Here is a 13,453-nt window from a genome sequence, read left to right as displayed (position 1 = left end):
TATGACTTGCTGATCATTCAACTTAGATCGAATCACTGATCATGAAAGGTGTGTGATCGTATTTATAATGTGAGTGTTCTACTTCCCCATGCCGACTTGCCCTGCAACTCTGTGCTGTGCATATACAGTACAACTCCTCTGCTGAGCCGCAGCACAGAGGTCTTAGAGGCTATGAGTTCTGCTTGGCTGCCCACATGGAGCCAAAGATCCAGGCAACGTGATGAGCCGACAGACAGAGCGGCGGCGTGAGACAGAGTTCCTTGACAGGAAGGTAGATAGACAGATAGAAGCGGAGACTAATGGAGTTCAAATGGACAGTCGGAAAGATTTTGGTCACAACGCGGGAGTCAGACATAAAGAAGACTTCTCAAAAAGCAAAGGACAAGTACAGAAAAGACCCCGCGCCCTGCAAAAACGGGGAAAGGCCAACACATTCACACATTGAACTTCACTCTCACTGTTTGTTTTTGCATATGCTATAACAGACGCTTAGGTGGGCATACAAACATTTATGTACAGATCAATTCACACACACGCTTATCAGGACTCTGGTTTGGACAGCAGTGGTGGAGCAGTGGACCTGTCTCTATGTTCTAGTCAATCATGCATGACAACACTGCAAAGAAAGACCGACAGAGAGGGAGAGGACAGGGGAGGTAAAGGGGGAAAAGGAGAGACGAATGAAATGGCAAAGTGTTTTGAAATAGATGGAAGCTGTTTAGAGTAAAAGAAAAAGACACAACGCGGTATCAAGGACCGTGAAAAGAATCTAAATAATGATTATTCTGATGAAAAAGCAGAAATAGTACTGAATGAACGCAGCACAATCATAGGGACAGCTAACAGCACTGTAACAAAAATAAAGATTAAGTCCATTGGGGTGAAAAGGGGATATGGAGTGAATGAGGGATGAAAAGAGAACCGCAGGGAGAGATGTACATGTAGAGGATGGTGTTTTTGGCTCGGCTGTTTGTTCAGCAACTCTGTGCTGTGCATATACAGTACAACTCCTTCTCAAAAAGCAAAAGACAAGTACAGAAAAGACCCCGCGCCCTGCAGATAAAAAGGCATTATCATCTCCAATACACGGTCATTTCCATCATGATTGTACATTCCATCTCTGAACATTGTCCGCTTATCACTTCCCTCTCGGCTTTAGAGATCAACATAAAGGCTGATTTTAAAAAAACACAGCCATGATGAAAAATTTTAACTATTTATTCTCATCCTAAAACTTCTGCCTGCATTTCTCGTCAGAGTAGGATTTTTTGGCAAGAAAATGTCCTTGCTTTTTCAGTTGCCTACTCTGGCAACATGAGCTGTATAGAGATGGTGTTAGCATTACAGAAACCCCATTAAATCTGTTGTTATTGTTGTTGTTGTTGTTGTTGTTGTTGTTGTTGTTGTTGTTGTTGGCAGTCTTGCCACCAGGGGTCAGTCTGGCTCTAAATCTCAACCTGCCTAGATGAAAATTTGCAAAGAGACAGTGCTGAATTCATATTTTGAATGTCGAATTTTTTTGTTGGTTAAATCTAATCATCCCTTTTCACCAATATTTTGTCTATAAGTGTCCTAAAGAATGTGCAGTCGCTGCATTGTGATGCATTTTTGTGTCTCTTGTGTCTGATCATGTTTATTTTCCCGTATTACTCATTTTAATTACAAAGTATGACTGCAACCTGTTTGCTATGACTGTTAATAATAGTCTTGTGTGCAAATTGAGAATTCACAAAAGAAACAGCGTCTCGTCCGTCTCTTTTCTCTCCGTCAAAGCAGAGAACGTATTCCTGTGTGGATGTAGGTGTGTGCGCTTCTGCTCAGCTCTGTGTGTGTTGTGTGACTTTAGCTATCAGACAGGGCTTGTTTGTTGGAGGGCAAAAGAAAGGGCTGGTCTGATAGCTCTGATGCAGGAAGATGAGGAGGGAGCCAGGTGTAGGTAGTAATGATACCCCAGGAGGGGCCACTCGGTCTGTGCTACGGAGGGAGGGATGAGTGAGGCAGAGGATTTCATTCTCTCTCTCTCTCACACATAGACTCACCCACACAAGCTGAAACTCACACACATAAATACATGCACAGCTGGATAGGGCTTGATGACGACTGAGCGGTAATAGCCACACGTACCCAATCCCCATGGGTGCGAAGACTCAGACAGCTATCTGACTCTCGCTCTTGAAAATAGGAAAACACACATGCCTTTTGTTGGCCACACATTAATGTGCAAATACACTTAGTAGTGACGGGGAAAGGCAAACACATTCACACATTGAACTTCACTCTCACTGTTTGTTTTTGCATATGCTATAACAGACGCTTAGGTGGGCATACAAACATTTATGTACAGATCAATTCACACACACGCTTATCAGGACTCTGGTTTGGACAGCAGTGGTGGAGCAGTGGACCTGTCTCTATGTTCTAGTCAACCATGCATGACAACACTGCAAAGAAAGACCGACAGAGAGGGAGAGGACAGGGGAGGTAAAGGGGGAAAAGGAGAGACGAATGAAATGGCAAAGTGTTTTGAAATAGATGGAAGCTGTTTAGAGTAAAAGAAAAAGACACAACGCGGTATCAAGGACCGTGGAAAAGAATCTAAATAATGATTATTCTGATGAAAAAGCAGAAATAGTACTGAATGAAAGCAGCACAATCATAGGGACAGCTAACAGCACTGTAACAAAAATAAAGATTAAGTCCATTGGGGTGAAAAGGGGATATGGAGTGAATGAGGGATGAAAAGAGAACCGCAGGGAGAGATGTACATGTAGAGGATGGTGTTTTTGGCTCGGCTGTTTGTTCAGGCAAAATGTGGGAGAGCAGCCAGGACGCATAGACAAAAGAGGAAAAACAAGGGAGAGAGGATGAGAGAAGGTCAAGCAGACTGAGCAACAGACAGAAGCTCAGCCACACAGGCTCAGCAGAGATTCAGATGGGACACATTTGTATCAGTAACCATTTGAAAAGCTGGATATGAAATAATAAAAAAATCATATTGTATCTTCAGTGTGCATATTTTGTCAGCTGTTGTTTTTTATCCCCAGCAGTTAGTTAGTCATCAGTATTGTTCACATAACTGCTATTTATATATAGGCTTTTGAGTTTTATGGCAACATGAACCTTCTTTTTCTTTTCTTCTTTGTCTTTTTTCAGTTCTGGTAAGACAGGAGGCATGTCTTAAAGCCAAGGACACAAACATGTAATGCGCTGTAAATAGAGAAAGACAGAGAGAGAGGGTAGGGGGGGGGGCAGATAGTTGAGACAGAGTCGGGGTGAGCAAAAGAGAGAATTTATTAGCTCTGAAGGCGAGGCAGGTACCGTGTTCAATCTTTCCCAGTCAAGCACATCGAATGTCAGAATGAGGAGAGGAGACACAATTACAATTAGGGCGAGACGGACAGAGAAGAGACAGAAAAATAATGCATCCATGTAGTGTGACCAAAATGGGCTCCTAAATGTCAATGCTCGAACCAGTAGCTTTAAAGTTTGTGTCAAAATTCTAAAATTTTCAACAAATTCCTTCCATTACTATGCCAAATGATGTCAAATATTCAATTTCCCTCTTGGTGATACGTAATCCCTCTGACATAGCACTGAGACCATCATTTGACACTAAATCTTTGATTGAAATGCATTCCTTTAGTTGAGATCAGGGAGATCACCCCATATATGGTCATGGAAACTCTTCAATAATTATCATAAGGCCATCACATGAAGAATTAATGAACTATAAAGACACTGATTATTCATAATAGCTTTTGAAACAAAGGGTCCCTCAAACAGGCTTCTCATTGTCTTATAACCAATGTTAGCTCCATGAGTTGGTTGAAGACCCCTGTCCCTGGCTAAAGGTTTCCAGCTAACTGAATCTTAAATATACAAACGTTGGCTACATACTGTACGTGATAATTTGCTAAATGACTGATGTCCAAGACAAAAAGTCAGCCTTCTCACCAGCCGAGAAACCATCTAAAATACATGAAAATAAAATATTAGTATTTTAAACTCCAAGTGTCATAAGTATGAGAACAAAAAATGTAAGATCAGAATATTTCTTTCTAAATTTACCATAGACAAATTTCAAAAGTATGCTTAATTACCAGCTGCGACAGCAACGCTGGTATTGTTTTCACCATTTGAGTGCGTTGCAACTGTGCAAGATGCTGTCACAAGTGAAGTTTGAGATTAAAATGAAGTTTGAAGATGGGTGTGGTCCAAGCAGGGACGCTGTCTTGCACCTCGGTGCACTTTGCACACTGCTTCGGTATGTGGAGAAACATGCCTAGTTATAATTTCGACATTGGCTGTTCTAGAGAGGAGCTTGACTGGCTGATATCACTTATAATAGTAGCCATAATCTATTTTAACACAATGGTTTGTGCTGCTTTTAAAAAAAAAAGATCAAATCAATTTCAGAATAATATTATTATAAAAATGATTGACTTGACAAGAGGAAGACACCACAGACTAACAGAGAGACAGAAAACAGACAGCGAGGGAGCAGGCAAATTAAAAAAAAGTTGATGCTGTGTTTGATTCGGTATCAAAACACTTTCTAATTGCTCTTCTTGTGGTGTTGTACTCCCCGCATAATAAAAACTCTCTTACAAGTTGCCTGAAGACACACACAAAAACAGCATCCTCTTGCGATGCTCTCTATCTGCCTAATTTTGTATCCCACTGCTTGTCACACAAATATGCACACACTCATGAGACACACACATCAGTTTTGTTCTCATCAGTCAGTTATTTTTCCCACTCTCTCTTTTTGTCTTTCTATCAACAAAACACGCAGGGAGGCAAATATCTCTCGGGAGCAGCATTCATTCATTAAAACCTGAGGTGGGCAAGGCCCAGCCCCTGCTGTCGCCATGGTGACAGCTCCTTTTGGTGCGACAGATAGAAAGTTAAACTAAAATAAATATTTAAAGCTGTTTCGTCTATAGTTGCCTGTCTGTCTGTCTGACGGACTACTTGTCCGTCTGCCGGAGAGGAGAGGGAGTGGAGGAAAAAAAGAAGCAAGTTGAGAAGGAGAAATGTAATATCTTGCTAATGACTGTGGGGCAGAAGGACAGAGTGCTGGATGCAGCGGTTCACAAAGTCTACATGTTCATTCGTCCAATGAGAGAATGTTGCTGCAGATTAAACAAAGATGAGAAAAATATGATATGATGAAAAAACAAAAGTATAAATCATACGAATAGATTGAGTGGCAGAAATGACTAAAAGCTGTTGGGATGAAAGACGGAAAGAGAGTCAGAGGGAGGGTGATGCTTAGAAAGATATAAAAGCAATGGCAATAGGAATATAATGAGAAAATGGGTGAGAGAGATAAAGAAAACTAACGTGAGGCAGAGATGATAGGGAGAGAGAGAGAGAGAGAGAGAGGAACTAAGACAAACTTGAAGCGTAGAGCAAGAGAGACAGAGAGGCTGTCTCTGGAGGGAAGAGGTTGATTTGGGTCTGTCTGTGATTTGGTTTGGACGGTTCCTGCAGAGCCGAGGTGACTCACTAGGCCCACGCACACGCAGACGCACACCATGCTGGTAACGTGAGTGTATATATGTGTGTGGTAGAGAGAGAGAGAGAGGTAGTAACAGTAAGTTCTTCACTGTCAGGTGTGTGTGTGTGTGTGTGTGTGTGTGTGTGTGTGTGTGTGTGTGTGTGTGTGTGTGTGTGTGTGTGTGTGTGTGTGTGTGTGTGTGTGTGTGTGTGTGTGTGTGTGTGTGTGTGTGTTTTTAGTGCGTATGAAGCCGTCATGCTGCGTGCAGCCTATTGTGAGCTGTCACTCTTAATTACAGATAATAACACACTGTCCATCTCTGTCTCCAGACGCCCATTGTCCCTGCTGATTCACTGTCTGCTGTACAATGATGTAATAAGACCAACACACAGGAGTTTCAAATCAAATAATCTCATTCTCTTATGTTGAAAAAAACCTCCCATTATCCAGAGCATGGAGCGGCTCATATATCTCAGTCACAGGTCATTGCATAATACACGCAGGACCAGTGTCTGAGCTGACATTAGCAACAGACAAATTCAATTTGATCAATGTTGTTGATCTCCAAAGTTACACTTTAGACTTTTTCATAATTGCACTTCCTCCCAGAGAGGCATCTTACGCAGATTTCAGTGAATCAAATAAGCAGAAATCAAGCAAAGAAATGACTCGCCGGCTGTTTGTGCAACAGTTTTACCCAGCAGGGAAGAAGACCCTCTAACCTCATATTTACTTGAATGATTCATTTGCAAACACGGATATCTTCGTTTGTATTTATTTTTATGTAGTCATGTACACATCGTTATACACACGGTGACTTGTGTGCTGCCGTTAGGAGGGGTTCACTTTTAGTAACACATAAAATGTCATACACAGTTTTAGAACTTCATATTAAACCACCAGTCTGCCCAGGCGAAACAGATGAACAGTGTGTTTTAATAGCCACTATGTGGTGGGTGTGTGTACTTTTAATTGTGTGTGTGCGTTTGTGCCAGTGTCTGGTTTAATGGCACATTAATGTTGCCTGGAACAAAAAGCCCTTCATCATTATCTACCCTCACATTTTTCGGGGGGAAACATAAAATTATAAATCGAGTGAGTATTTCACCTGCAGGAAGGAGAGCTGGGAGACAGAATTATTTGATTAAAAAGATAATTGGGATATAACGTTAGAGAGACCAGATAATTGTCGCCGTTTTAGTTCTGTTTCATTTTTCAAAGCCACAGGAAGGCATTTTTTATCTTGTAAGAGAGGCTCCAGATAGGCATTTTTTATCTTGTAAGAGAGGCTCCAGATAAGTGACGAGGCATTATTTAAAGAGGGAAGTCTCAAAATAACAGGTTTTCAAGGCAAGGCGACCAAAATTACCTTCCTCAGCTCTCCTGATTGCACGATAGGCTGGTGGATGTATGTGATGTGAATAGTGAGTGAGAGGATGGTTTTGTTGATATCATCCTTCGGTCGCTGATCGTCTTGCAGGAATGGTCTGTCTGATGCCACCCGTTACAGAAACACAAAGAACAATTACTATTAATGCTTGTGAATATGTTTCTGTTTACTAATGCCTGCTGTGCCCGATGTCACTGTAATGCATATGCCTCTGCATCTGGGTTTTTTTCAGATTCATGTTACTATTTTTCTTGTTAGTAGTATAAAACACCTATGTTGGAGCAGTTTAGTAAATTGGCGCCTTGTTGCACTTATTGATACAAGAATTGATTTACCTATTATTTATGTGAGCAATTCATGTCTTAGGAAGTTGCCTCGTGTCCTAACCCTCAGAAAAGACAGGTTCTGTTCTGTTGCCTCAGTATATGCGTACATAAATGTAGAACCTCATCCACCGAAAAAGGTGTTGCCTATGAAAATAATACAGGCAGCGATTAAGTTTATCTACACAACATAAATGGCAAAAATGTTATTTAAGTGAAGGAATTTCAGGGAGACAGGGTTGGTGGGTGTAGTTTTATCAGATATAACAGTGGCCACCAACTGATAACTCAAAGTAAGACACTGGCAAAGCCTTTAAATCTATGAGGATTCAGTCTTTTGTGGTTTTGAAATAGTGAGTCATAGATTTATGGTAGCAAGTGCGGTGTCATACAGACATGCAGGTTAGCGGCGATCAGAATGCCAATTTAAGTAAACATGGAGAAATCAATGAAAATGAAATGACATTCATAGGAAAAATCATGTTTTTAGAGGTTAAAGGCTATAAATATATGTACCGACCATTAATCATGCCATTCTGCCAAAGTTCAGAGATGTACAGAGAATAGTGACAGTATGCAGGCACTCCAAGGCGAGGCTGATACAGGGAGTCATTTGACGGGAAGTGTTTTTAATGAGCAACAACAATGAACACGGCTGTTCTATGCTAAACTTGATGCAAGATGGGGCTTTTGATATCGAGATAATTACAGAGTTTCAATTGTCTGTTTCTAACTGGTTGAAGCACCGAAGTGTCTTATAATGTTTTTCCTAGAAAACCAAGGTGTTTTTCTAGTAAATGTACAAGATAAAGGCACATTATATTCTTAGATGATTTGCAGCTGAGTTAGAGAGATAGAACACACAGATCAGGTTTTGGAGGTTGAAGTGAGGTTTACTTTCTGCCTGAAAGGTCAAAGCTGAAGTACCCAGAGGAGTCTCTGTTTTCATGTGTGAGTGAACACAGAGGGGAGAGTCTCTGACTGTGTGTGTGTGTGTGTGTGTGTGTGTGTGTGTGTGTGTGTGTGTGTGTGTGTGTGTGTGTGTGTGTGTGTGTGTGTGTGTGTGTGTGTGTGTGTGTGTGTGTTTGTGTCTCTCTGTGTCTTTATGCATGCGAGGTTGTGTTTTTTTTCTCTGTGCCTTCACCTAGCTCTCTGCTCACCAATACAACTGTGTCTTTCTGAGAGAGTTTTGAAGACGCCCACAGCCTCAGACCAGGAGCCTCTAGATCTCTCACTACCCGCAGCCTCCTTCCACCTCCAGCCCCTCCAGCAATCCCACCAGGCAGCCCCCCACCCCCCTCTGTCATCTCAATCCCATGCTTGCCACTCATGGAATATTTAACAACAAGACATGTACCTGAATGTCAATGCTGACAGGTCTTGCAGCTTTATGCTGTTTTACCTTCGGTGACTGTCGGAGAATGATCCCTCAGGCTAAACGGAGATTTGGCAGTGGACCTCAGGAAAAAGCACACTATATATTTAAAAAAAAATGTATTTTGAATGAGTTTAATTAATACTGTGATCAAATGTTATCTTCATTTATCTTTTCAGATACAGCCTTGAAAAAAAGACCACATTCATTTGAAGTTATGGCATGAAAAAAATACTTTTATTGTTTCCCCATTACCGGCAGTGATGTTTCAGTATCTCTTTTATGTAAAGGTCAACATAAGACAAAGCTACAGGCTGGGCTGAATTTTATAAACCAAATGATCTCTCAAATGCTGAAGTCCATTTTTCCCATTCCCTGCTTTTTGGGTTTTGCCAAAGTCAGACATGTTTTCATGTACGTGCAGTGCATGTGCGTGTGTGTGTGTGTGTTTGTATGTGTGTGAGTGAGATAATGGGATAATGTGTTCAAATTGGACATGACTCATCAGTTATTTCATCAGTGCCACCTCATAAACCCCACGGCATTAAAATGCATTTTGTGTTTGTACGTGCGTGTGTGCATGCGTTTGCGTGAGACAGCAATTAGGTGCTAACACGATGTGCTTTAGGTGTGTGTTCACTGTCAGGTACTGTTTTCTTACTGCCACATCTTCTCTCTCCTTCCTTGCAGGGTGGAGGAGAGTTTTAAGACTCTGTTCTGGTCGATCTTTGGGCTGTCTGAAGTGATCTCAGTGGTGCTGAAGTACGACCATAAGTTCATAGAGAACATCGGCTACGTGCTGTACGGAGTCTACAATGTCACCATGGTGGTCGTCCTTCTCAACATGCTCATTGCAATGATCAACAGCTCGTACCAGGAGATAGAGGTAGATTAATAAAATGTCAATATTGAAGGTCATAATACTGTCAACAAGTCAATAGGAATCATTGTCTGATCACATCTGAGCCTGCAGGAGAATTAGAGAGTAAGTTCAAAATGCCATGCGGCTTAAAATATCAATGCTATGGTAGAAAGGTGGACTTAGCAGAGTTCGGATCTGTTGCAAGTTTTGTCTGCAATGACCACTGCTGTATTGTTTAATTGAATGAACACAAACCAAAATTGTCTAACCCCCGTTCTAGACCTAAAGCGTATCTCGCACCCGAGGTCTACTCACACATCTCATGCAGCAGATACGCTCTCATTTTAATCTATGCAGCTGTCTGCACTGGCTCTGTGCAGCTAAACTGCAGTTTGCTGTGGAAACCCTCATGTTGATTCATGAGAGTCGACACTGAAGATGAAAGTAACTGAGCCAGCTGCACTGGTTAATTCCAGTGGTGGAAGAAGTACTAAGATATTCTGCTGAAGTAAAAGTACGATTACCACAATTAAAAAAAACAAGTTAAGTCCTGCATTCAAAATCTTGCTTAGTTAAACGTATGCAAGTATATAATCAAAGAGGGGGAAATTAGATATTTGAAATTAGATGCGTTTTAATGTTGTAGATGCCTGCAATAGAGCGTGTTTTATTTATTGTTATTCTGTTCGGTGGTTTCATTTTCTTCAAAACATTGCATTGTATTTCATTTACTCATTTTAAATAAATGTAGTGGAAATAAAGTACAATATTTCCCTCTGAAATGTAGTGGAGTAGAAAGTATCATCAAAATTATAATAAGTACAGTACTTTGGTAAATGTACTTGACAACACTAATTAATACCAAGCTGTACGAAAGAAAATTGGTAAACCTTGAGCATACAATCATAAATGAGCACAACAAATGGTCGGCTGATGGGTCCAGAAGTATGCAAGATTAGCCATGGACAGACAGACACATATGCACATACGCACACACTCAAGCACACGACCGAATGCATAATCTCCTAGTGGAGTTTAACAAACAAAAACACAGAGAAGTACGTAAAGAAGTAGTTAGTTTTCTTTCAAAGGTTTCCACAATCTAAAGGGTTTGGTAAGACTTCACAAGCCCTGCTTATTTCAATGCACACTGTCTCTGTCTGTCCGTCTCTGCAGGAGGATGCCGACGTTGAGTGGAAGTTTGCCCGAGCCAAGTTGTGGCTCTCCTACTTTGACGAGGGCCGCACCCTGCCGGCCCCCTACAACCTGGTTCCCAGCCCAAAGTCCTTCTACTACCTGGTTCTCCGAATCAAGTCCTGTCTGATACACCTCTGCAAGGCCAACAGCCGTCGCCGTAACAACGAGCTGGAGCTGGGCATGCTCAACTCACGGGCCAAGGTCAGGGTCAGGAACCCCGTTGATTATCTATCTGATGGATGCAGACAAAAACTAAAACTAAATACATTTGACTAATTTAACATACATTGTTCTCTGTGACAGGGAACAACAAAAGGGCTTAGATAATTTCTTTCATTGTGAAGAATCGATTATTATGATTTTCGAAACCATGTTGCAGTAGCCACTAAATAATAGAATGTTTCTCTTCATGTCAGTATTATTATCCATTCTCAATGCTTTGATTAAACTCTTCCCACATTTTACAGAAACTCTGGTGGGAGCCAATAATTACAAGTTAATTACTGACACAAGGTAACTTCTCTTTCTTGTATAAAGGGACAGTTTGAACAAAAAAAGTAATCAGCTATTTCTAATAGAGTTTGGTTCGGTTCAACTCAACTTTAGTCTCTTTGCTTTTTTGAAATTTTGTCTTTTATTTAAAGAGCATTTTGCCATACTGATTAGAATGAGTACCTCCCATCCAGACCTTTGAGGGCTCCTTCCCAGCTAAATCATGCTACGATTTGTTTCCTGTGTCATTAGTTCAAGAACCGCTGAAATTGGAAAAGTGACAAAGTACAAGCTCCCTACTTGCACCCAAAACATTCTGCAGTGTATATATATATATATATATATATATATATATATATATATATGGATATATATATTTAGCCATATATATATATATGGCTAAAGTTGCCTGCAATTCAACTTTAGTATCTTTCATTTTTACACGTTTTTCCTCTCAAGGATGGTCCGTCTAAATAAAATCACTGTAATGAAAAGAAACTATTGCATGAAGAAAATAGCATAGGCCATTTAACACAGAATCAATCCGCAGGCATTTCCCTTGTCTGATTCTTCGGCTCAAAGGGCTCACACCAGCCCCTAAGCTAAGCTATTAGTCAAGCCTGCCTCTACTCAAATGCCTGGGCAGGTTTCAGATTGGGACACATGGGTTACACCCCACTGCCTCTGTGAGCTCCCAAAGTTCTCTGAAGCTATGACAGTTTAACTGCAGAGCCAAGCAGGTTCAGTAAGGGATCGATACATAATCTCACATTTAACCACAGTACAGCGTCGAGAATGTCAAGTGAGATTTGGAGAAGACAGTGTGATCTTTCTGAATCATCAATTTTTTCCTCAGTCTTTTGGTCCATGTTTCTCATGTTGGATATCCATTTGAGAAAGGTGATATACTAGATTGTTGAAGAAAAAGAGAGATGCTGACTGAGCCGCTGGTACTATATTTATTTTTACTGAATATTTGTATGTGAGTACAATTTTAGTACTAAGTTCACATGTTTGTACGTATTTGCAGTCAGTGTGCGTGTGCGTGTGTGTGTGTGTGTGTGTGTGTGTGTGTGTGTGTGTGTGTGTGTGTGTGTGTGTGTGTCGTGTGTGTGTGTGTGTGTGTCGGAGGGGTCCTTAAGTAAATATGTCTTTCATATATTCACAATAGTTGGGATGATTATTAGCTTGCCAAAAGCAAAAAAAATGGAATTTAAGTTAGCTTGAGGCAGCAGAGGCCTTCACAGCATGTTATGGACAGGGACTACACAACAAAGAGATTTCAGCTTTGTCAGTTGGGCTTTGGTTAACCTCTGCATTAAATATGTATTCCTCACATTCACACGAAGCTGAAGCAGCACTTCCCATCTGGTTGTGAGGTTCGATAAAGAAGATCAAAAATATTTCATTTGCATCTCTATTGCAAATAATTAGTGTTTTCAGCAGGTGTTCTGTGTTCTACAATGTCATAAAAAATGGCTGTACATTATGTTCTTTCATTGATCACAAGATGAGTTTCCCTTCAAAATGAAAAAAAAATAAAACTATATAAAGTCAGTGAGAGCCAAAATGAATGTATCCCTGAATGGTCCCTAGTTTAGGTGATAATTGATTCTCTGTTAGTAGGCCACGTACTGTGTGGTGGTTGAGGTGTTGTATCATGAACTTCACTAATATTTTTTCTGATGTGATTTTACTTTAGTTTGAACTTTTGAGCTTTAGAAGTTATTCTTCAGAAAAAGCAAAAATGTACATCCATCTATCCATTATCTTCCCGAGACGTTCCAAGGCCAGAAGAAGAAGCGGCTCTTCTACGAGCTCTTTCAGGGTGTTTGAGCTCTTCACCCAATCTCTAAGGCTGCAGCCCATACACCCTATAAAGGAAGGGTACATGTAGAATGTACATGTTTATTTATTATTATTCATTAAACTTTTATATCATCCGGCTATTATGTTGAGAAAGTGCAAGGCCTCTTTAGCCTTAGTTCATATAGAGCAGCAGCTAGCTGCGTGTGTCCACACTTAAGTTAGATCTCATTTTGTCACTGCAGCGCTAAAATGACACACAAGCTATACAGCAACGTCTTGGACGTGGAGGGAATTTGGAATTGAGTTGATAGATAGTTACTCTGGTCAAGTGAAGATGCTGATTCTCTTTCCCTTCTCTTTGAAGACATCTGTGAGCACCAGATACAAACACTAATCCCTTCCTTTCATTGTTGTTTTGTTTTGCCCCTCTTGCCTCTTCTAACACCCTCAAATGCTTTCATTATAGAAGATCAGTCAACCCTAAATTTGTGACGTTAACACT

General features: G+C 40.7%; 1 protein-coding gene across 1 annotated transcript in view; it reads left to right on the top strand.

Annotated features, from left to right (window-relative positions):
* Positions 1 to 13,453, top strand: part of LOC129089992 (short transient receptor potential channel 7-like) — a 48,460-nt gene that overhangs the window by 32,621 nt on the left and 2,386 nt on the right. The window contains exons 8-9 of the mRNA XM_054597447.1: positions 9,282 to 9,477; positions 10,630 to 10,851. Of these exons, the coding sequence (XP_054453422.1) occupies positions 9,282 to 9,477; positions 10,630 to 10,851 (418 nt within the window). The remainder of the gene's footprint in view (positions 1 to 9,281; positions 9,478 to 10,629; positions 10,852 to 13,453) is intronic.

Source organism: Anoplopoma fimbria, chromosome 4 (assembly GCF_027596085.1).
Source record: "Anoplopoma fimbria isolate UVic2021 breed Golden Eagle Sablefish chromosome 4, Afim_UVic_2022, whole genome shotgun sequence".
Taxonomy (NCBI): Eukaryota; Metazoa; Chordata; class Actinopteri; order Perciformes; family Anoplopomatidae; genus Anoplopoma; species Anoplopoma fimbria.
Note: the sequence above shows the minus strand (reverse complement) of the source record. Positions and strands in the feature narration are given on the sequence as shown.